The sequence below is a fragment of the Stegastes partitus genome, unplaced genomic scaffold (assembly GCF_000690725.1).
Source record: "Stegastes partitus isolate 25-593 unplaced genomic scaffold, Stegastes_partitus-1.0.2 Scaffold1939, whole genome shotgun sequence".
In the NCBI taxonomy this organism is placed as follows: Eukaryota; Metazoa; Chordata; class Actinopteri; family Pomacentridae; genus Stegastes; species Stegastes partitus.
In genome coordinates, this window is record NW_007579670.1 from 86,230 (window position 1) to 110,982 (window position 24,753).

The 24,753-nt window shown below is 44.2% G+C and overlaps 1 protein-coding gene across 1 annotated transcript; it reads left to right on the forward strand.

The window, feature by feature from the left end:
• Positions 1–608: 608 nt before the first annotated feature.
• axl (AXL receptor tyrosine kinase) lies at positions 609–24,353 on the forward strand. The gene is made up of 19 exons (XM_008303122.1): positions 609–1,218; positions 4,547–4,757; positions 5,158–5,258; positions 5,377–5,559; positions 9,156–9,236; positions 9,336–9,451; positions 11,391–11,586; positions 16,100–16,239; positions 16,350–16,491; positions 16,770–16,787; positions 17,835–17,964; positions 18,180–18,271; positions 20,520–20,615; positions 20,934–21,011; positions 21,505–21,597; positions 21,957–22,078; positions 22,662–22,771; positions 23,190–23,349; positions 24,195–24,353. The coding sequence occupies exons 1-19, from the start codon at positions 1,056–1,058 to the stop codon at positions 24,333–24,335; spliced, it is 2,373 nt and encodes a 790-aa protein (XP_008301344.1). The 5' UTR covers positions 609–1,055; the 3' UTR covers positions 24,336–24,353.
• The last annotated feature ends 400 nt before the right edge of the window (positions 24,354–24,753 follow it).

The following is a 24,753-nucleotide window of genomic DNA, read 5'->3' on the forward strand; positions in this document are numbered from 1 at the left end:
TAGAACTGTTCAAACTTTTAACTTGTGACCTGAAATAGTTTATAATCTGATTAAGTCACTTTATTAAACTTAACATATAATTTAAACAGTTGTGTTGTTGGAGTTGTGTGTGCATTCTGCAGAATCTATGCATTAAAAAAAAAACATGCAAAACAACATTTTACGCATAAAAACACACATCATGCGCTTAAAAACGGGCAGTTCTGCATCATACATGTGAAACTGAAGCAGGTAACTTTGACAGCAACTTTGTTTAACCGGAATAAGTGAGTCAGGTTAAGCAAATAACATGTTTTTAACTCATTGTTTCTCATTTATTCAGACGTATTTACATTCTGTGTTGTTGTTGAGCCACACATGGAAACGCGCAGCTCTGCGTTTGATAGTGTTTCAAGCGGGAAAGACGCTTGTTTCGCGGAGCTATTTACAACTTCTGGGGACCCGTGTGTAATTAAAAAGCGAATGGGGGGGATTGTGTTGAGACAATCAGCATGCCGCAGGGTTTCTCACATCCTTTGAGAAAAGGAGGGAGACTGTGGAGACGGAGGAGGTGGAGGAGAAGGAGGAGGGTGGAAAGAACTTGAGTTGAGGAATTTGAATCCTGTTTGAAGGGGGGAGAGGGAAAAGAAAGCCAGGGGGAATGTCTAAGGGAGTCTGAGGGAACCGGTGGGCAGGAGAGAGAGACTTTGGACGGCAGACTGCAGGAAAGAGTGGTTTAAAAATACTCCCTCGGTTGCTAGAAATAGATTTGGGTTTGGACAACTTAATCAGGAAAAGCTCAGTGCGCGTTTTAGCTGTGCGCTTTTTGGGTAAGTTGGTGGACACAACACCTCCTCCGTTTGGAACCAAAACAACTGAGGAAAAGCAACAAGACTTCTCAGCAGCGGGGAGATTGTTTCTTTTTTTGTGTCTCCTTTTAAAAGGGAACTGAAACGACAGGATCCGGTTTGTTTTGGTCCCGTTTGTGGATACTCACACATTAGCAAGTCACAGCGAAACTTTTTTTTTCTCACTTTGCGCACAACTTTGGATCGTGGAGCTGCTGAGATGCGGTGATGGAGTTCTGCGATGTTTCCAAGATGACTGCTCTCCTTAAGAAGCTCATTTTCAGACGTGATCTCCTCTCAAGAGAAACCATGAACGGCTCTAAATGGTCTTTCTTCACCCTCGCTGTCATGTTTTTGACCTGGAAGCCTGCAGCCGCCGGGACACTGTCAGGTAAGGTTTCACTCACACCAAACAGCAGCGGCTTTTTTTTTTTTTATCCAATCTGACTGTTGTTTGTCGGCTTCAGAGCGAGGAAAAACATCGTAATGAGCAATTAGCCCAGTCAGCTTTCTGCTCCTAACACATTAAACCAATTTGCTTTGGGGTAGCGAGTGCAACCACAGCTCCAAGGGGCGTTCAACATCTGGCCTGCATGCAGGAATTAATTACGCTAATAAAAGAAAACCTTTTAAACCAAGGTGATCAAAGAAAGCAAATAAAATCTAGACTTTACTGATTCATTCAGCTGAATCCTGCTGAGGATTTAAACACGTTAATAGTTTTCTGCCTTTGTTGAAGGTTGTTGGGAGGTTTTTATCCCCCTTTGACTGGCAACAGGACCGTGTTTTAGAAATCAGGTGCAGCCTGAATGCTTGTGTTGAATCTTTACTCTTGCTGGGATTATATGCTAACTAGGTATCCAGACCAGGGTTCCCAGCAGTCATGGCATTTCCAGAGCATTGTGGAATTTGAGACATGTGCTGCAGGAATGGAAAAGGCAGCAATTTAAAGTCAATCATGCTGGGAATTGAGAAAATATCATTAGATTCACTCCACAAGCATGAGAGGTGACTCTGTCAAAAGGATTTGGACTACTTTAAGAAGTAGTCTCGATATAAACAGGGTTATTTACATCAAGAAACCCTGTAAACCTACTTCTAGAAAGCCTGATCTGTACTTAGAATGAAAGTTGTTGGTAAAAACAATGGGAAAAGTCAGCTATGGCAGCCAGTAGATGAAAACATGGGAGTCCCTTCTGGGGCCTCCACCTGTCAACTCATGTGTTTTGACCATCATGGTCACGCTGTCTCTCTGGGAGCCTCAGCCCTGAGTAGATGTATGACCGGCAGGGACAGAGATTACTAGACGCCGATGTGATTTACAAGCTCAGACGTTCAAAGCAGAGTTTTTCCTGATGCCTCAGTTCCTATTTGGATGTGGGGATGGCCGCGGCCCAAGAGTGAGGGGATGTGAAGGATGAGGAGGGGTTCAGAGGGGCCGAATGCTTCGGTTTGTGAGTCAGAGCCGGTCTGACTCAGACTCAGAGCAGTGAAATGATGGATGGGGTTCGGGGGGCAAGAGCGGAGGAGAAAGAGTTTGGAGGGGAGGTGGCAAAATGTGTAGCGATGAATCCAAAGAATGGCATGAAAAGGAGCAAGAGGGCAAAGGCGCGGCAGTGAATGCAAGGGCCTGAATAACGCCGCATTAAAAAGCCAGAAAGATAAAGGAGGGAGTGAGAGGAGGATAAATGCTTAGCCTGTGTCGAGTATTTTTGGTATGTGCACGTCCACTGACATTTAACATCTGAGCATTTTCACAGAGAGAGAGAGTGTACGAGTTGGGGCAGGGTGGAAATAAGAGGGATCCTGGAAAAAAAATAAAAAAGTGTGGGACCCCAGGGGAATTCAGGGGACAAAAGGGAGGACACGGAGCAGTTAAGCACAAATGAATCAGTGCAGACAGCCCACACACACACACACACATAGTGTATCCACGGCCTGCTCTCCCTTTCTATCTGCACCCTCATAAAAGGTTTACAAGCTTATTATTAAATGAATGCAGCAAAAAGAGACAGAGAAAGAAAGTAGGGCTGTTTTTGTTCAGTGCAGCAGCGGAAAAAAAACAAAGTCAGGGTCATGCAGATTCTTGAAAGAGCTCAGCCAAGCTTAAAAATAAAAGGAGGAATGACTTTTAACGCCAAAAAGCACACGGAGACAGAGAGGCGGTGGAGCAGAGACTCAGCGGGCCCCTTCATTTATTGCACGCTCCCAGAACAAGCTTTTCGGATGTCGGCTTGTGTGTAGGTGCATCGGGCGCAGCTAGGAGCTAAACAAGTGCCGCCAAAATGTGCCTTTTAAACTGGAGGTCTTGTTTGCTGCGGCTCAGTTATTTATGTGAGCGAGACGGTTCCAGTGGAAACCTTTGGGGTCGCAGTGATGGGTCGAAGGTCGAAGGTTGACCATGAAACAGACTAGGAGGGCGGGCTGACAAGCTTGAGAAAATCTTTACAGGCGTCACTCAGTGAAAGAAGCATGATTTATTCTTGCCCTGAAATTCAAGAGCGCAAGCAAAGTTTTCACATCCTCAGTCAGTTGATGTTTTTTTTGTCAGATCCAGGAGAAGTTCCGCCTTTCCTTGATCGGTTGCTTATAATTTACATTTAATGCTGCAGAAGAGATGTTACGCATTTCTGCAGAAGACATCTTTGCCCATGTGTCCTTGCCAGCTTCAAGGCATTCTTACATCTTGCATGGTTTCCTTCAACATCATCAGGAGTCATTTCTGCTGAATGTTTTAACAGAGAGGAAAAGAAGAACCAGCCAGAGAAGTTTGAACTTGTCATATTTCAACGTTTTCTGGATGTTGAACAGACTGTCAGACATCTTGGCAGACAACCTGCTGGCCCGTCACTGCTGTTTGTGAGAAACTCTGATTCTAATTTAGTTCGTATCGAGCTCTCTGTTCTCAGACAGTGTCTTAGCAGCGGCAGGAGCAGGCGTCCTCTCACAAGAGACCTTTGTCCCAGTATCAGCGCTGTCCTTCTCAGGTCGGCCCCACTATCAGTGAGGAGATAACTAGACTCCTTTTAAAGCCAGCGTGTCGGTGGATGAACTCTGCCTTTTACCTGTTGTTATCATATCTAAGCATGACATAATTAGCATTTGTCGGACCCATAACCAAATCAGGATTTTAGGGGTGAAAAGGTCAGTTGACTAATTGGTAAGTCAACAATTGCAGTTAAGTGTTTAGGTCATTCATTAAACCAAAATGTGCTGGCTGCAGCTTGTGAAATGTCAATATTTGCTGCTTTTCTGTGCTTCATATCATTATAAATTGAAAATCTTTGGGTCATGGACTAAACCCCCAGAGCTAGGAGGATTTGTGATGAGCATTTTCACTATTTTTGTTTCATTTGATAGACTATGTGCTTATTTGTAAATCAAAAAAATATGTAATTAATCATAACAATTGATAAGTAAGTAAAAAATAATTGCCATGTGTAATGTGTTCACATTTCTCTTTCTTAATGGTGTTTTTTTTAATGATCTTAATTATGATATAAATCTTTATTTCTGAAAGGGACTGAGTAATCCTTCATTTGTTATTAGTCACCTGCTGGCTGAAAGTGTAAAAAGCATATTGTTACGTGATTTCCAGCATCATTTCTCTACTAGATGAAGGCAAAGACATCAGCAGGAACTGTTGATTTCTTAACACAAGATCTTAGTTTTTGGACGACTAACCCCATCTCCTGCGTCTTTCCTCCCTCAAATCAAAGATCTGGAGTTTGAACGGAGTCCCACCACCGTCATCTCCTCACTGGGCAAACCTGTTACGATGCACTGCACCCTGAAGGGAACAGGGGGCGAGGAAGAAGACCCCCCGGACGTGGTCTGGCTGAGAGACGACGTGCCGCTTCTGTATGCAGACACCAACCAGTTCCAAGGCCTCACCGGCAGCAACAGCTGGACAATCAAGAGCACGCTCAGGTAGGAAGCGGTTTTATCTGTGACTCTTGCAGGCTGCTTTTTGTTTAAATGACGGCATGAGATCTAAGGATCATCTAATGAGAGGCAGCCACACCTGCCCTAAAAATGTCAGACATGCATCTGTGATTCCATGTATTTCCTGTCTCTGCACCTCGTCTTTTCTCCTAGCTGAACCTGTTGGTGTTTTATGTCACCATGTTGACTTCCAGCCACGATAGAGCACTTTAAAATGAAGTCTGAAGCATTATATAATCCAAGTAAAAGCGCATGTGTCTCCCCTGATGTAGCTTAATGTATTTAGCTCTGGTATGGCTGGAGTTTCTGTGCCTCCTCTGTTTTAATGTTGTGATTTGTTCTTTCATGATCTGTAACACCTCCTTCCCCTTTATGTGCACAACAGAATTGAGAAGGTCCAGCTTCCCGACATGGGCTCCTATAGATGTGCTGTTTTTTCAGAAAGCCACCAGACTCTGTCTGACGAGGGCAGAATTCAGCTGGAAGGTGGGTCTGTCTTCAGCAGCCAGAGCTACAAAAATAAACAAGTTTCATATGAGGGCTCCAGCTGTATTTGGATTGTTTAAAGAGAAAAAGACCCTGATTCAGCTGAATTCCTTCTCAGGCCTTCCTCATTTCTCCGTGGAGCCTCAGCACATGTCTGTAGTGGCCAACGTCTCCCTGAGCCTGAGCTGTGTGGCCCACGGACCTCCGGAGCCGGTCAGAGTGATCTGGCTGCAGGACGGGGCTCCTCTCAACTCCCTGGCGGACCCTGTGGCCCTGTCACCCTCCACGCTCAACCTCACAGGTACCATCCGTCACTATCTGCTAAGTCAGCGCACAAAACCACAGACAGCAGACAGCTTAGCTAGAGTCATGAAAACGTACAGTCTGAGTCAGCTCCTCCAGCGCTGTCGCTTTGTACTGATGCAGCACAGTGTGGGACCGCAAGTGAAGAGTTCATTTGCAAAAACAGATAACTTTTTGTTGTTTGCGTGAGATAGTATCAGACTGAAGTTGAGTGGATTTGACTGAGTAGAAATGACACGACAAAAATAGAGATAACTTAGGTTTGACTGATCTTGGAAAAGTGGGTTTTCTGAAGGTTTGTGACGATGGAGTTATCTGTTTTTGCAAATGAACTCTTTATTGTTTAGTCCATAAACTGTGAAAAATACACCTAAAAAAAGCGTACAGGGCTTAAAAAGAAAGATCAGTCCAAATTAATTTAGCTTAAAGTTACATAAATTGTTTAAAAAGACTTTTAACAATTTAAAACCAGCTACCAGAAGATTATCCGATCAGTTATCTGATTTCTGCTGATTAACTCAATAGACTAAGCAGTTAATCATTAGTTACTGTCAGCAGGCGGCCGCCCCAACCAGCAGCATTTTTAAATTACTATAAACAAGATAATTTCAGAATCACTGTTTCTGATTGAACCCATTTGGACTGATTATAATGACCTGCCTCAATCACGACTAAACAACTATCTCCTGCGTTTCAAAGCCTTCCAAATCCCCCTCCCACGGCTTAAACAAAACCACCAACTAACCGTCTTCCCCTGAGAGAGCCCGCCTGGCACGCCGCCAGCGGATCCATTGAGGACGTGCCTTGTGGTCGTGCGGGTAAAAAGCAGAGCGGCAAGCACAAGGAGGACAATTGGGAGACGGAAAATTGATGTGCAGGGAACACAGGGGAGATAAAAAGAAGCAGAGAAAGGAGAAGGGTTCTGTTGCTGCTCGAATACAAACCGCAGCTGCGTGCCAGATAGCTGGTCCGGTGGCGGGGAGGGGGCAGGCTGAGTCAGTCGGATAAAAAGGAGGAGTAGGCAGCAGTGTTCGGTCGAAGGCTCTGGTTTGACTCATCAGAACTGGCTGCCTGGTGTTGACCAGCACTGTTTGACGGTAACCTACACTCACATCTCTGGAATGGACAGCTGCTCTGGTAGACCACAGGTCCAAACCGAGGCGAACGCAAATAATCGTTCAAGAAGCCCATAAAGAGAAATGGCATGAAGTACATTCCAGCCATCAAGAAATCAAGGCCAGCTCATGCTCCTGTTACTTTGTGTCTGAGATGGTTTATTAAAGGAAGTCCTTATATAGTGTTAAATAATCTGAAGTGTTACGGGAATAAAAGTTTGTCTAGTATCTAGTTTGTCTGCATGTTTAGTTCAGCTTTCTGCTGAAATCAGCGCTTCTAACCTCACTGTTACTTTCATTTCATGTGCAGGGCGGAAATATTTATTTATCAAACAAAAAAAATGTGGAAATATTTCGGATTCCAGCTTCTCAGATTGAGGATTTGACCATCTAATGTCTTATGTCTTTGAATTTCTTTGCATATGCACGTAACCACTTTTTGATCAAAGTGGTGATTTATTTATTAATGAAAGTAGCTGCAAGCTTAAATCCAAGATGTCTGAGTGTTTAAACACAAAGGAAAGCACAGTATGTCACGGATCTAATACCTGTCGGTTAAAGGAAGGCAGCACCAGGATCCCGCTCTGTCATGACCAGCTGACATTGTTGATCAGTACTATAAAGATCATGAGCTTCTTCCCAGTGACCAGTTCTGACATTTTCAGCTGGTGAGTGATTGTTGTTTTGCGGTTTGTCCAAGAGGGGAAGGAAGGAGACGGAGGAGCAAGTGGCGCAATCTCGAGATGGCCTGATGGTCAGTTCATTCAGTCACACAGCCAGTGGTCATCCCTCACCCTTCGCTCCCTCCTTTTTTTCCCTCACTCTCACCACCCCGGGTGAGGATCGTGGCCCCCGTTCTTTTTCCGGCCTCGACACAATGGAGGCTTGGTGCCGTTGGCGCAGCGCGACACACTGCGTGATTCTGTGCGAGTCTCACTTTGTGGCTGATTGACAATGTTGGGGTGTTAGATAACAGTGATAAAACTTGAATGTCACATGTTTCAGTGTGCGTCCGTGTGTGAGCCTGTGTTGTGTTGTGGAATGTTTGGAGTGTGTGAGCACGCTGTGAGTCACTTTGTCAGAAGACTCATTCTCTGTTGAATGTCAGCGTGTGTCACAGTGTTTTGCCCCCTTCAGAGGAGCCTCTTGAAGGCAGCAGCTCAGCCTTTTGCACCTCAGCGCGACCACCCTCTTTGTCCCCCAAACCGCGCCGCAACAAAAAGTTTAACTCTCAGCACTTTGGAAGCTGCACACTTGAAAAACTGAAAAGTCTGCGATTTCAGACTCGATGCGTTTGAGATCCGTCAGGTTCAGAGAGGGTCTGTGGTGCTTGTAATGAAGTTATGTTCAATTTTCTAGTTGGAACTTTGTGTAAAACTGATTTTCTGGTCAATTGGTGGTTGACATCGGACTGACTTTGATCAAAAATGACCACATTGTTTGTGCAGCATTTAAATGATTAGGTGTAGAATAAAGCAGGTCCTACTGAAACATTCATGGAACAACAGTGACCAAGATGCCCCAAACTATTGTCATCTGAATCTAATTTAGTCTAACTTAGATGTCTTTCGACCTGTAAATCCTCAAATGAGTGTTTACTGTGCATGTATGTGTGTATATTGGGGGGCTTTTGCCTTTACTTTAGAGCAGTAGAGACAGACAGGAAAGGGGGAGAGACCTGCAGCATAGGGTCATGGGCAGGAGTCGAACCCACGACCGCTGCATTGGGGAACTATACCCCATGTTCATGGGTCACCTGCTCAACTAGGTGAGCTGTAGGGGCACCCATGCATGCATATATTGATTATCTTTACATTCAAATCAAGACAATATAGCTTGATTTAGAAAATCTGAAACAGCTAATAAGGTAAATGGTCGAAGACTTCATGTATCCGTCTATCATTGACCTCATTTGGACAAAACCTAAAGAGGTTGTACTGGATATGTTGGCATAATTTTATACTATTAAAAAGCAAATCTATAATCAGCAGTAGCTGTAATCTAAACAAAAAGTCTCACACGAGCAGTTTTAACCAGATGAGAAGGTGTCAGATGGAGGGTTGCTTAAATATTCCATGAAAAATATTATATTTAAAAGTTCACAGCTGGAGGTCTGATTTTGGTGAAATGTGGCAGTAAGATGCTTCAGGTTTAGGGAGGGTACGCACCGTTTCTAGCAGATGTGTTTTATTTGTTTAGCGAAAAACTCTAAAAGCCCGTTCTAGATCTACGACCGTCACACTCTCAAAAATGTGCTTTCACATCAACCAGCACACACAAGCTAAGCATGTACCGAAAGAAAGAGCGTGCCGATTTACGGAAACTGCTCCGCTCGCGCTGTTCTCACTTAAGTTTGAACTTTCACACTGTTTCTCACATTAACATTAAGTCCAACTCAGCATGCTGCGCAAGTATTCTTGGTTTCAAAAGACCCGATGTGCTTCCTCTTCACACGTGCATGTTTGATTTTATCATCCAGGTCTGAACAGGACCAGCACCTTCTCTTGTGAAGCCCACAACCTCAAGGGTGTGGCCACCTCTGGGTCTGGTACCATCACTGGTAGGTGTCCACAAACACTTCACTTAGTCTGGATGTACTTTTTATTGCTCAGAATTCCTTGCTGTTCTATCTTTGTTTATTCTTTCTGTCTCTCTTTAGTCCTCCCAGGCCAGCCTCAGAACATCAGAGCTGTGGAGACCACTCAGACCTCACTCCGTTTATCATGGCAGCCCGGTTTCGGAGGCGACTACCCGATAATCCGCTGCTCTGTGCAGGTGAGACAATGTGAGATAAAGGGAATGCCACGACTAGCTGAGAAAAATCACTGCAGCTGTTTGACTTGCATGTTAAGCAAGCACATCATTCAGCCTCTGTTTGCAGGACTCCAAAGACCAGAGACTTACCTTTTGCGAGCCTAATTTTAAAGAAAAGAGAGCCTGCTTTTCTTTTCTTCGCTTAACTCATCCTCTACCCCTCCCTGCTTTATTCATGGAGCAGTGGATCAGGTTTCACGCTGGGAAAGTGGCCTCCTGGACTAATATTATGCAGCACCACTCCCTCTCTCTCCCTCTGTCAGTGTCTCTCTGCCACTATCCTGCTTTGTGGCCATTACAGCTCATTGCCGAGAGGAGGAACATTCTCTCGTGCAGCGCAGCACCACCCCTAAACGTCTGGTTCTAATAAAGCTGCCCCTCATACCTCTTGCTGCTCTTGCCCCCCCCTTCCCCTCAGCCCCTCACCCTCACAGGGGAACAAGACAAGGGGCCTGCCTCAGCAAAACGGGGCAAAAATCTGAATTTAACGGTTCATTGTTTAGCGAAGAGAAAAAAAAAAAAAGGTGACATGTCGAGAGCAGAAAGACTGTGCTCCACGAATAGAAGCATAAAATAGAGATGGAGGGAAAAAAAGAAAAGAAAGAAAGTCTGTTGGAGAAAACAGGAAAAGGCAGTGACAGACAGCAGGTATTGTGAGTCTGAGCCATAGCAGAGGAATTCAGGACGAAATGTGACTCAGAGCTGAGCTGTACTATTAGATTAAACACACTTGTTTTACAGGCTCGACGGTGATTCATAGTAAAGACTCGACTCTTTTACTCTCACAAGCGCACACATTCATGCAGCGTTCACTCATGCAGCCTAATATTTCTTGGGATCACGCCACCTAACTCATGCCATGAGGAACAAATCACCCACCCTGCTACTTGTGTGACCTCTGAAATCTCTTGTTTGGAAAATCAGCAACAAAGCGGCGCACATCAACACCTGCTCACACACGCTCACGCAGAATCTGTGCACTTTTTTTTATTACGGTTATTTATATGTTTTTAACTGTAAGGCCCTCCCTGCCAAGTGCAGCCTGCAGGGGCTGCTTGATAATGAGCAACACAGCAGAACAATGGTCTACAGCAGCAACTTTAATGTGGTTTTTTAAATTGCTGCATTGAAGGATTTTTTTTTCCTACCTTGTGTTCCTCTTTAAATGTGTTTACCGCAAAAAGTTTGCAGAGGCAGCAGCTTTCGGCTTGTGATTCGGGCTTGATGAGTTCTGCTTTCGGTGTACCTTGCTGAGCCTGGGTCACGTTCAGAGGAGCAGTGAAGCAGATTTTACACCATTTTTGGAAATCGACACCTAATGACACCCCCCTGCCCCCCCCCCACACCAGCAGCAGCGTTACATGCCAGTTCTGCTGCTTATCTTTTCTTCCACAGTACCTCATACATGATACTGTCTGTTACTGTGGATACAGAGAAAAACATGAGAAAACAACTGAAGAAAAAAATATTTTAATTGCACAGACTGCATCTTTTCCTATCTGTCATTCTCCGTGTCTTAGTATAAAGCTGTGACATGTTAGCTATTATTAATTTAGACATAACACTTTACTGATGGAGGTGTCAGTGATAGTGTTAATAGATAGCACATTTGAATCTAGTTCCTGTCTGTCACAAAAATATGTTTCTGTTTGTTCTGCATTTGTGGACGTTTCTTTGTATTTTTTTTTCTTTGGCTTTACTTAAAATTATTATTATGTTCAAAGTGGTTTATCCGCCAAAACTGCGGCTTTAGCTGTGTTTGCACCAAAACAGCGGCTTCCTGTTTGTGCCATAAAGCAATAAAACAAATTAACCGCCACATCCCACCGCACAGTCTAAATGCAGCGTTAAGAAAGTTAGAGGCTGTAATAAATTTACGTTTGTTATCTGAATGTTCCAGGCCAAACATTCAGGCGAGTCCTTCACGGCGGGCCCAGATAAGTTGATCCACAACCAGAACGTGAACATCCCACCAGCCACCCACCTCATCGGGGACCTGGAGCCCCACAGCCTCTACGCCGTCAGGGTGGCCTGTCACAGCAGCCAGGGCCCGTCCGACTGGACGCCCTGGGTGGAGCTACGCACCAAAGAAGGAGGTGAGTCCTGCCAGTGCAGAGATGTTTGTTTTCACCATGGATGAGTTGTCTGGATGTGGGTGTGTGTGGGATCACTTCCCCAGAAGTGTGTCAAGGCCGAAGCCGTGTTATCTGACTACTGACTGAGCTCTAAGTTCAACTCTCCTCCCATTCCTGCCCTTCACTTTTACCAGTTCCGGAAAGAAACTGCACAACAACTAGCAGATGCCAATTAGTCACTTTTTGGGAATTTTGTTATCATTTTATATAAATAAAACACACACCCAGTTAGGCTCCAGCCCCCCAAGACCCTAGCGATGATTAATGGATGGATGGATGGATGGATGGATGAATGGATGGATGGATGGATGGATGGATGGATGAATGGATGGATGGATGGATGGATGGATGGATGGATGGATGGATGGATGGATGGATGGATAAGCACCCAGTTTGTTCCAACAGAATTACTTGTATATTTTACTACATTACAATCTCCAATACCTGAACCATGTCAAAGTCAGGGTAAAGGGTTTTATTTTTCCAGCTTGTATTTTAAACCAGTTTCAGTGTTTTATAACACAGCTTAGACAAAGGTTGCTGGGGATGTACAATATATATTTGGCCTAGTAATGAAATATTAAGATTTTGGTTTTGCAAGGTCTACTTATTGCTTTCTTGTTTCTATTTTAATCTTTCAGGATTTTCCAAATTGTGACTCAAGTCTGCAGATATGATAGTTTATTTTCTGTTGAGGCCGTGGATAATGCACTGCAGCTGTGTTCTAATGCTTTTTCATGCCTTGGGCTGTCAGTTTTATGGTTTTCTCTCCCATCTAGAATTGAAGTTGTCATAGTCTTCCAGTGTAGTCACATTTACACTGACTATTTAGAAGCTTTATTAAAGAATACAAAGACATACTCATGTGATCAGGGACACTAAGGGGTTGTCGAAAAGTTATTTTTCGCCCCACAATATTTTTCCTGAGCTTGTTTTAAGGTGTTTCTTATTCACTACGGATATAAATCCGTTGACAGCTTTTCAGCTTGATTCTGAGTGAGTCAGGACTTATTGGGAACATACTGTATGATAACAAGGAGTCAAGTTACAGTGCACTGTTAGTCATAATACTCCCTCCTGTGCCCCTTTACTTAGTCTCTGTTTATGAAGGATACCAGATGCGAGCCACTGCACCTCCGTGAACCCATTTTCAAATGTAAACTCTGGAGGTAGAAGGCCGACTGGCATCGAAGGGACAGAGGAGGTGGAGACGAGGAAGGCGAGGGTGGACGTTAAATTCTCCTGAAAGGCTTCAGTTAGGATCGCTGTCCAAACTGTAATGCTAGGCTGCTGTGTGTTTGAGTTTAAACTGAGGTGGGATTTTCCATGCCAGCTCATGCTGTCTCTATCCCTGGATAAATAGGAGTGGAAATAGCGTACACTAAGAGGAGAGATATGCCACAGGAGGGATGATCGGGGCTTTCCACAATGGAAGCTGCTTGTTGACCCGAAAATGAAGCATTTTTCACTTTCTTGTGAACAGGAGAAGAAAGAGGAAGAAGTAGCACTTATTGAGACTCTGGCCACAGTCCGGATTTTCAAGTTTCTGTTCTTTATTTTTTAAAAACTTAAAGCAATCTTTCGTTTCAGTGGAAAAGTCACAAATTACAATCATTTCCCTTTAAATGGTGTTGATTGTTGCTCCGGCAGATCTCTCTGCACTTGTCCTAATGAGTCATAGGGGGGAAAAAAACAGAAGGTTTAGCTTGTGGTCAAAGACAGTTCAGGAGGAGATGTGGACTCAGCCATATTTTCCACGTCCCCCTCAGTGGTATCAGTGCTGAACACTGTGGCGCTCTGTTATTGAGCTTTAAGTTCTTTCATTAATTAATTGTGCAGATATATGTTGCACTGTCTTAATATCCCACTGCAGACATCCTCCTTCATTTCCATCATTCATTTCCTTAAAATGAAGCGGCCTAACTTGCACTTATTTTCTTGCTGTAGGCTTTTCCTGCCTCGAATCGTACAAACATTGCTCAGAGAGTTATTTCCTGCATCTCCAAACAAGCTGAACAAGTTTTTCTGAATCCAGTCTTTCAGCTTCACTCCTTCATCTCTCATGTCCCCCCTTTTTTTTTGTCTGACCTCGGGTGACCTGTGATTTCTCTTTTTGGCGCACACAGCTAGGCACTGTGGGAAAAAACGCACAGAAAAAAAACTGGTTTGATGTTGCGAGCGGGGAAGGAATGGATGGAAGAGCAGAGAAATGGGAGATGGGGGCGCTTTGAGAAAACACTCATTTTGCTATTTTCCCAAAGCCCACTATTCTCCCTGGAGGATGAGAGAACAGAGACGGGGGGGGAGGTCGGTGGGAGAGGAAGTGAAGCGACCTATGTCACCCTCCTAATCCTAAAGCTGCAATGAGATTATGTTTTACATATCAATTCTTGTCAGTGCATTTTCCCTTTGCTTCCCAAAAATAACTCCAGAAATGCATCTAAGACACTGAAAAGGTAAACTAATAGACTCCTGATTCCATTTAACACTCTTGTGACATAACTGCTGTCTGAAAAGACCCCAGAAGGAACAACTGGAAACCAAATTCACCGTCCTGATTGTAGTGAGTCATGATGATGTGGCACGCTACACACACACATGTGTCACAGTTAATCCTGTTTGGGTTAAAATGCAACCGCAAGCATTAAATGACTCTGTTTCCAAGGAAGGCGACGGTCTGTTCCACTATGAAAATTGAAACAGGGTGGACGTCTTTAGGAGTTGTGACATTTTTTTTGATGACGCTAATATTTGTGTTCCGTCTGATCTGGAAAACATGTTTCCCGTGTAGTGCTGAGTTTGTTTTCATTTATGGGGACCGGGCTCTAGATCCCAGGGTTATAAATCTGTTCCTGGAGGAAGGATGACCCTTTTCCACACACGTGTTGACCCACGTGGAGCTTAACTAGACTGAGAGATGAAATAAAGCCTACGGAAACAGAAAAAGAGTCCCTGCTTCCAACCGATGTTCAAACTCTTCCCAGTGTTGATATTTGAGACTTATTTTTCAATGGCACCACCAGCAGGATGTGAAACAGTAGTCTGCCATGGATACAGATGTTAACCTCTGGTTGTTGTGAACTAATTGTGGCTCAAGTGTTTGTTTCTCAGCCTCTTGCCAAGTACGGACGGCTTTCATGTGGAAGACAAAGAAGCAGTGTGAGGCATTTTTACTCTGTCGTTTCTGCATCTCGGAAAACTCCACCAGCACACGTTCTCTTTTTCCAAATCTTTCGACCAGTGTTTTTTTTTTTTTTTTTTAAGCAAAGCTGTTTTTTCCTCCACAAAGTTTTACGTCAACATCTCTGGTCTCTTGAACTCATAGCTCTCTGAAAAAACAAAAAGGAGAGGCATTACCACAGAGAGGGCAGTGAGCGAGAAGAAAACTTGGAAAGGAGGAGATGGAATCACATTGGATGGTGGACAGGGAAAGAAAGAAAGATGAGACGGGGAGGAGACCGACAGAAAAGAGAGTGGACAGGCAACAAAGAGGTGGAGAAGGAGGCAGAGGGATGATGGCGTATAGGTGGAGCCGAACTGCTGGAACAAACTTGACTTGGAGGTTGTTTTCGTTGCTGCTGGCAGGCTGAACCGGGACCACATGTGGAAACAATCACCCGCCAAACGCTTCCTGATAACATCATCCATAGGCTGGCCCATGTTTCCCAAACTCACAGTGACTTAGCTTGTGTGTGTGTGTGGGTGGGTGTTAGAGTGGGTGTGTGTGGGTGTCCAGCTAGTTTGTGTGACTTTGAAAGCCTGCTGAGTGGAAACAAAAAAAAAAAAGACCAAACGCCAACAAAGAGAATAAGTCGTGTCCTCTCTTTCTTGGGTTTCTGTGCTATACGGGGCATCAATCACGTCGACACGCACGTACACAAATTCCTCACACTATTTCTAGCATGTTATTCGGCTAGGTTTCCTCTCCGCTGGGTATTTCGGCTGCCAGCAGCCCTTTTTCACTCTCTGCTCCAGAAATCTCGAAAAGAAAAGGCAAGCAAGAGCGAATACAGCAGCAGAAGAAAAGGGACAACGTGAAGGAGGCGGACGCAGGCTTCAGAGTGTGTCCGCCTGACCTTTTCCAACCATGTGTGGACTCAAAGAGAGAGAGAGAGAGGCTTCTGAACTCCACTAATCACTCCTGTCTGTGGTGCCCTCAGATGCCTTTTTCTCCCAGTAAAGGAGAATTCTCCACATTCTGACATCTCCTCCTTCCAGCTGTTGTAGTTCTACACACCCCAGAGGCTCCAGGCTGTCAAAACAACACATGCCTGGCTCACCCCCAGCCCACTGGCCCCTGGCCACCGAGCCCACAGTTACAGTGCTGCGGGATCCTCCTTCATACCAGGCTTTTGACAGGACAACACCGCCACACCTTCAGCGACATGCTTACCTAACCCCACATCAACTCAATAGAGATGTAACTGTGTGAAATGTGAAATGCTTTAAAGCTCCGTTGTGTGTTGTGTTTCAGTGCCAGACAGCCCACCTGTCAACGTTACGGCTGTGCTAAATGGGACGGAGGTGCTGATGGCGTGGGAGGGGCCTCCGGGGAAGCTGAACGGAGAATTACAGGGTTACATGGTGGAGTACAGCACGCCTGCAGCGCAGCAGGTCAGCCACAACAAAATCCACATTTGTGACGGCTTCTGAAGTGATTGAGGTAAAGAAAATATCCAGTTTGCCGCATACTGACAGTCCCTCTTCTTTCTTTTTGTTGACAGTTTATTGTGGACACTGGATTGGACACTGAGCTGTCAATCAACCTGTCCGTCCCCCTGTCCAATGTGACTTTTCGAGTGTGTGCCTACACAGGGGCGGGTCAAGGGCCTTGGACCCCCGCACAGACGTTGACACTTACGCCTCGTGAGTGACAAGAAACTTCACAGCTACGACTAAAATAATAACTAATATGCCGTTTTAAAAAGTAAACATCTAGTTTGGACAACTGCTAAAATAAGTTTGATAAAGTTTTCTTTAAAAGTGAATCGTCTTGTTTGCAATTATCTGATTTTCTCTGTTTCCTCAAGTAAATCCTTCAAGCACAAGCCTTGCATTAGTTTTTGCAAAATGAGGTTGTAGTTTTTTCCCCCTCCTGAACGTGAAAATATTAACCTAAACTCTCCTTTTTCTTGCTTTTACAGAAATATGGGGATTCAGAGGTGAGTACCAACCGACTTCATCCGTGCAAATGTACAAACGCACTCTTTTGTGACCTCTCCGAGTGACACCGAGTGACACAGTGACAGTAGAAGTGAGCTCATGGTGTTTTTTTTCCACCGCAAGACTTCTCTTTCTTATTCTCTGTCACTGGGTTCCTCCATGGTAGTCCCGTCCTGTGTAATTTGGGGAAAGAAAAAAAAGAAAAAAAAAAGAGGAAGGAAGAGAAAAAAGAGAAGAGAGGGTCTCAGAGAGACGGGAAAGGGGAAGAGGGGTGTTGGGGAGGAGGGTGAATGGGGAGACGCATCATAAATATTTATAACAGGCAGGAAGAGTGTAGCATCTCTGTTTGCTTTGTCTAATAGAGCCGGACAGACAATTCAAACAACGAGAATGGCAAATGAAAAGAGAAAACGAGGCAGGGAAAGCCGGGGGAGGACAAGTATGAATAAGAGTTGTTGTGAGTGTTTGGAAGTAGTTTGTTGAGGGTGAAAGTTCAGTGTGTGAGAGACGGGATGGAAAGAACTCACACAGAGAAGATGCTCTGAGAATTGGAAAATGAGCGTATTTTTGGAAAGAAAAGATCCGCTAGATTTAGCTCGAGGATGGATTTGGCCGGCTGAAACATATCTTTAGCCCCAATAATGCTGCATATGTATATCATAAGTGTACACTATGTAATTACAAAGCTATAACTACTATTTATGTCAGTCACTATCACTACAACCCTTGTAAGAATGTAGTGTGACAGGACATGCATGCCAAGAATTTGCATCTGTAGCAAAACACAACAACGAGCGTCTTTTCACCTTTAGCATCTCTCGTAGATCCCGTTCTGCATCCTCAAAGTGGGAAGCAGCAATAAATAATCCGCCTAATTACGACGTGATACATCTATAGGTGTGAATTCCTCACCTTAGTGGACAAAATAAATCACAGCTTGATGATTGCTGCTTTTGTTACCTCAAATGTTCAAAAATCTTGCATTTTCACTCCATCTTATAAGACCTACGTGACTCATCTCTCTGTGTCCACACCCCTTTCCTCAGGTCCGTCGTCGCCCCCGGCCTTTTCCTGGCACTGGTGGTATGTGGTGATGGCCATCGCCGGCGCTGTGTCCATAGCTGTGCTCATGGCTGTTTACGTGGCCAAGCTGCGGCGCAAGGAGACGCGCTTTGGGTGCGTACGCTGTTTGTGCTCCTCGTGGGTGGAAGGGAGGGACTCGATATCTCTGCCAAACCCAAAAAGTTTCATATTTTTTTTTCAGTCCCTTGACCTAGTTGACTCACTTGCATTTTGAGGCATTCTGATGGAAAACAAGACATTTGTGTCTTGTGAATTATGGTGCTTGCTTTCAGCTCCTGTTGCTAAGTTTTGATTGTGTGTTTTCACAGGGAAGCCTTTGAACCTATGATGGAAAGCGGAGAACTGGTGGTCAGGTATCGCGCTCGCCGCACCTACAGCCGCAGGACTACAGAGGCTACATGTAAGTTCCTGTCTGTCCCGGCATGTTTGTCAGAACACTTTATATTTGCCCCTGACTGTCGCTCAGGAAGAGATACTGTTAGCAGCGTGCCCAAACCTGCCTCTGAGGACAGAGGTACAAAACAAGTAGCATCTTCTCTCGTTTCCTGGGCCTGGATCCAACAGTTCAGTGGAAGGAAATCGGCGCCTCTCGTGTCACACAACAACAGCTCTATTCTCCACGTTTCAGGACAGGAATCACATCCTTAGTTTGTTTGGGTGATCAAAGCCAGCGACAGCGAAGGGGTTAATTCATTCCCCACAGCTGTGATAACAGCCCAGCAGTGTTCAGTCAGATGACATTCTCCCCAGAAACATTGTGCCCTCTGTATTATATGTATTATGTAACGGGTCGATTAGATGTGCAGCAAATCTGTTCATGAAGTTATGCCCTGTGCAGTCAGGCATGAATTGCAAAATTAAATTTGACTTGACAGACTTAGCAAGTGAAGGTGATCCTTAGTAGCATGTCGGAGAGGTTAAAGATGTCGAGAAGGAGATACAGTTACATCAGGGAGCAAGCGACTTAATGTTGCCCCTTCGAAGGATGGGATTTCAAAATTAAACAGAGTGTCACAACAGATGAAGAGCTGCTCGACCGGCATGAGGAGGGAACTTCAGGTTTTGTCCAGGTGGAGCAGTGACCTACTGCTGGTGGGATACAAAGAAGGGCTTTTTTAAAGATTGTTGTTTTGGCATTTTCTACTTTATTACACAGTGAGGAAAGACAGAAAACTGTACCAAGGACTCACTACTTGGCTGCGTTTGAGCCCGTTGGGTTTGCATCCCAACCATTTGGCTATCAGATCGACCCGTAAAGAAATGCTTTGCAGTGGTTTGTGTGTTGTCACCAGCCAGCGATCCCTCAGAGTCCGTATGATTACACACAGTGATGCGTACCTGTAAACACAGCTTACAGACTCAGATTTCACACAGCTGGGTCACATTCAAGCCCTGACATTGTCCCTGGTGTGCACACAATATTTGTATAAGCATCATGCGCGAGTCTCAGCTTGCCGCAGCCACAAAGAGGCTGGGGGAAAGGCAGAACCGAGGAGAAAAAAAGAGCCAAAAACCATTCTGTGGGTAAAATGAGATGAGCCAAAAGAAAGAGATGAGGAGATAACGTGTACTCTGAGTGAATGATGGAAAGTGCACAGGGCCATAAAGGAAGGAGTCAGATTGGAGGGATTTGGGCGGGATTTACGCTGCTGATGTTGATCAGTAATTTCGGCCAATTCTCAGGACAAAGTCAGACCCTGGGGCCCCCGGTTATTGCCTGCATTGGCTAAAATATGTTCACGCCAGCATGTGTTGGAACATGCCTGCAGACTGAGTACATAGTTGTCCAACATGAGGCAGATTGATAGTGTAGCAGCAGCTGGACGAGGATGTCTGAGCATATTGTTGCCCTGTCACATCCTGGCCCAGATGTGAAAACAGAGCTCAGGTCTGCAGCACAGTCTGCTCAGTGACAGCCAGCTGTGGAGGGACATTCAGACCAGCCTAAATCCTCCCCAACCCAACCTGGACCCTGCACGGTCACATGGTTCGTGTGTCCCACTGCTGAAAAAACGAGGACAGAGAGACCCAATGTCAGATAATCTCTACATCGTAGTCCGCCTGTCATTGCAATTGTGCTTGTTTTTTTTGTTACTTCTCATGTTTGTGTTTTGCTGTTGCATATATTTCAACTGCACTTTATGTTTGTTTTCTTTGTTGTTTCAGTCCAATTTTTTGATAGTTCGTTCTGATAAAATTTGAACCCACTGTGAACTCATACAGCTGTTTTTAGGATTTAATAATGACATTTTATAAAAATGGACAGTGCAGAATGATGTTTGAAACAGGGCTTTGAGCGTAGCCTCAAATATTTATTATTTGAACCCAACTTCAAATGGTGCAGCCGCGTAAAATTAATTCTTTTTGCATTAACAAAACAGATGAAAAGAAAAGACTTAATGTCCATTTTGTTGAGTTTTACAAGTAGACCGGATTGTTTCAGTTCACTTATAGTCTCATTTTCATTGTTGTTTAAGTCTGGCAGTGTTTATTGACGCATTGTTTTTGGCTTTGTGTTGTGCATTGTGGTTTTGGAAAAGCAAGGGAGGCTGCTTGGTACAATCTAGCTGTTTTTCTCTCTTTTCTGCGTTAATTAATGTGCTTTGGGCTCCAAGCACCATTAAAATTCCTTATTTTTTCCTGTTCAGTGAACAGTCTCGGCATCAGCGATGAGCTGAAGCAGAAGCTCCAAGATGTGATGGTGGACAGACATAAACTAACCCTGGGAAAGACTCTGGGAGAAGGTAATGCTTTGTTTTGGTTTGTTTTTTTCAATTTGCATTTGTCTCATTTCTAGGACAGACTGGATTAACAGTGTCAGTTCAGGGAGTTTCTGACTGAATACCAAGTAAAAATAGGCATTTGGAAACACTTTTGTTTTTCACTACATTGTCAGAATTATTCTGCTGTGGCACCACTATTTGCTTTGTCTTGAACCTGGATACAGTCAAACAGTTTGCAATGTGATAGCCTCGGGGATTTACCCAGCCTTCACTATTTAACGTGTCATCTAAAAGTGCATCTGAACCGTGTTTTTCTTGTGTTTTAATTTCTCTCTTCAGGGGAGTTCGGCTCTGTGATGGAAGGCCTGCTGACTCAGGAGGAGTCTGTTCTCAAAGTTGCTGTCAAGACCATGAAAAGTGAGTAGACAGTAAAAGTAGTGAGCAATCACCACAATGAACCCCTTCATCTACGGAACACTGGCCATTTGATAGGCAGCCCGATGGGTGAAATATTAACAAGTGCTCGGGGCAAAAATCTCAGTTTTTGATCAGAGAGCAGACAAAGGCACAGTTTGTAGAAAATATTGGCAGAAGAAAAGGTTGACACCATATAAACCGTAGCGGCCAAGTAAGGTCAATTGTATTAAAACTGAGTTTTGGAGGCAAAAACAGCACCACCCTTGTGAATTTTATGCCAGTTTCAAGCTGTGGTGAAGAAGTTAAAACAAACTTAGTGGTAAAAAAAAAAACTGCTAACATGTTTGAATTCATGGTTTAATAAATCCAGCAGTCAAAACGTCCTTTGAAATAAAAGTTTATTTCTTACCCTGGCATCTGTGCAGCATTAATGCCATGTGTTACCCACTGAGCTGCACAACGTGGCCTCACCTCTGTACCGTCTCCTCTACAGTTGCCATCTGCACACGCTCAGAGATGGAAGATTTTCTACGCGAGGCCGCCTGCATGAAGGAGTTCGACCACCCCAACGTCATGAGGCTTTTAGGTGAGTCAGGAGTTGGACTGCTTATGTTATTTATAGGTGTTAAGCAATTCAGGTTTTGGAGACAGTGGAGATGAATACAACTTTGTTTGTTCAAACACTGCCCCAGGTTAATGCACACACCTCACTGGAAGCAGTTTTCCACGGAACTTCTTTCTGCCTAAAAACTAGCCGTGACCTGCTGCATTTTCTGTATTTTATGCAGAGCAAAAAAAATCTGTATCTGCATGGCAAAAAAATAACACATAAAAATAGCATCATATTAAATCAATGAATCCAACTGTTAAGAGTAAAGTCATGTTAGTTTCTGAATGTACAGAACATGCCTGGTGTCTGTGTACTAAGTCGAAGTGTTTTTTCAGGTGTGTGTCTGCAGACTGTGGAGAGTGAAGGTTACCCCTCCCCGGTGGTCATCCTGCCCTACATGAAACATGGAGACCTGCACAGCTATCTGCTGTACTCGAGGCTTGGCGACTGTCCTGTGGTTAGTCTGATTACAAACAAGCTAAAAGCACAGAGTCAGCAGCACACATGTGAACGCATAGTTTAACAGCGTAATGGGGATTGGGGTTTATAAGTTCAGTTCAGTGTCTGTCAGCGAAACTGCATCCAAAGTTCAACACAGATGTAAAGTATTTGTTAAGTCGGTCTCCACCCACACCTAATTGGCAGCGTGTACGCTCTGAGATCATTAAGACGCGAGATGAGTCTTCGCTCTTTGCAGTTTTACTTATTAATGGATGAAGTAGGTTTCTTTGGAAGCGAGAGCTAAAATACGCAGCATGTCCCCGAAGAGTCATGTTGAGAAACACGAGCCTAATCAAAGCAAGACTCACGCAGAATGTCGAAACGTCTATGAGTTCGGCAGACTTTCAAAAAACACAGTGCTGGTGAAGCCCATTGTTCCCACAGGAGGAGGCTGTTGGTATCTGGGAAAAGGGGGGCAATCAGTTCAGACTGATTACAGGCTCCTTTAAAAAGATGTGCTCTGGTGCCCCCTACTGTGCAGAAAACACATGTCAGCTGTGGTGTGAAATGAACTTTATTCTCTCTGCGCTGTCCTGCAGTACCTCCCATCTCAGATGCTGGTGAAGTTTATGACCGATATTGCCCGGGGAATGGAGTACCTCAGCAGCAAGAACTTCATCCACAGAGACCTCGCTGCCCGTAACTGCATGTAAGCACAATCTCTGCTTCCACTTTTTACTTTTTCGGTTCCTGTAGGTGTCCTTGTTTGCTCGTCCTCTTTCCCTTTTTAGCGGTCATGCAAAGGCTGAAGTAAAACTAGAACTCAAAGCAACACAGGAAAGAAGGAAAGCCCAGAAGTGCGAAATACTGAAAATATGTGTAACTCACATCACGTTATGTCCTATAAGATGATCATAGGAGTTGAATGTAAAATTTAAACTGACAAAATAACAATTTGTCTAATAGACTTAGTGGAACAGAATTAGAAAGCAGAAAGATTTAATACTTAACTGTACCTACAACCTCAAAACTGAGCTTATGGACCACACTGTTTTCCACCACCGCCTTAATGTCCCTTTCTTAAAAACACAGCACTCTAAGTCTAACGCTCTGCTTTCTCGTCTCAGGCTGAATGAAAACATGAATGTATGCGTGGCCGACTTTGGCCTCTCCAAGAAGATCTACAACGGCGACTACTACAGACAGGGGAGGATCTCCAAGATGCCGGTTAAATGGATCGCCATCGAAAGCTTAGCTGACCGCGTCTACACCACAAAGAGCGACGTGGTTAGTTCACCTGCTGTTTGTATTAATCACATCGTGGAGATGCAATGCAAAGTAATGTTTCCTAAAAGGGTAACGACATGTTAGAGGGTTAAAAACCTGGCTGTTGTTTGTGATTAGAGGATATAGGCTCAGAGAATTATATTACTTTCCACCAGGTTTTGGAGCTTTTAAAGAGGAAACACTGTGTTCAACCAGTTTAATATATGGATTGACAGTGGAAAAGGGAATTATGCTGGAATACTTGGAAAAAGGGGGGAAAGCATAGTTGAAACCAGCCACAGTAAAAAGCAGATTTTTATTTAAATGTACCCAAATTGTTAAAGTAAAGGGAAGGTCCTGAGGTAGGCATGTGTAATGTTAAACTGTCCTCACAAGTTCCAACAGCAGAGGAAAGCAATTTTTTTTGTTTTATTCAGTGGGGAAATATTAACTGTCTTCACTCTATAAAAATACTAACTAGCCTCATTAGGACAGAATTCTGATGTATTCCCCTAAACGTCTCCCATCTACAGCAAAATATACAGAAATACGTCATGACCAACATCTGGGACGGATATCAACTATAACAGCTGGTGAAAACATTGCATGTATATTTTAGGGGCCTCGGAGTCTGAGTGTGTGAGAAAACATGTGGATACGGTGCAAGCATTAAAAAATCAAGCGCAGGATGTCCAAATACTCCCAGGCAAACATGGTTGTTAGACTTTTTTTCTTGTGTTTGACCAGTGCAGATTCATGTTTGACTAGTGTGTGGCAAGGTGTGTAAAACTCTGACGGAATTTTAAGGCTGCTTAGCCCTTCCCCTCTCTGTCTGTCTGTCTTAACTAATTTCTTCTTCCTCTCAGTGGTCGTTTGGAGTCACCATGTGGGAAATCGCCACTCGGGGCCAGACGCCATATCCTGGGGTGGAAAACAGTGAGATTTATGATTATCTGAGACAAGGAAACCGTCTCAAACAACCTCCAGACTGTCTGGACTGCATGTAAGTTTTAGCTCCCTCTCCAAACACACTCCACTGGTGATGAAATCCTTTCCCTCCTGATTAGAAATACCTTTTTTTTTCCATGTAGTAACAAGGAAACAGGCTAAAAAACATTTCCAGTCTATCTGCTTTCCAAGGATCTTACATAATTCCCAGAGTTTTTCCCATGTATTAAAGGACTGTGTGATGAACTTTTCGATAAGGCCTGTCCAGGTTGAAAAGGCTTTTGAAGAAATTTAAAGCCTTTTTGATAAAATGGTTACAATTATAATATTAAAGCTGCAAGCGGTGATGGACGGGTCCTCGCCCTACGCTTGTCGGCCTTTGCGCACGGCGGGACTGTGATCTGATTGACTTTTTTGTGCGTCCTGACCTGCTACACATGCCCAGCGAATCTTGTAGCTGTAGGTGAAACGCCCTTC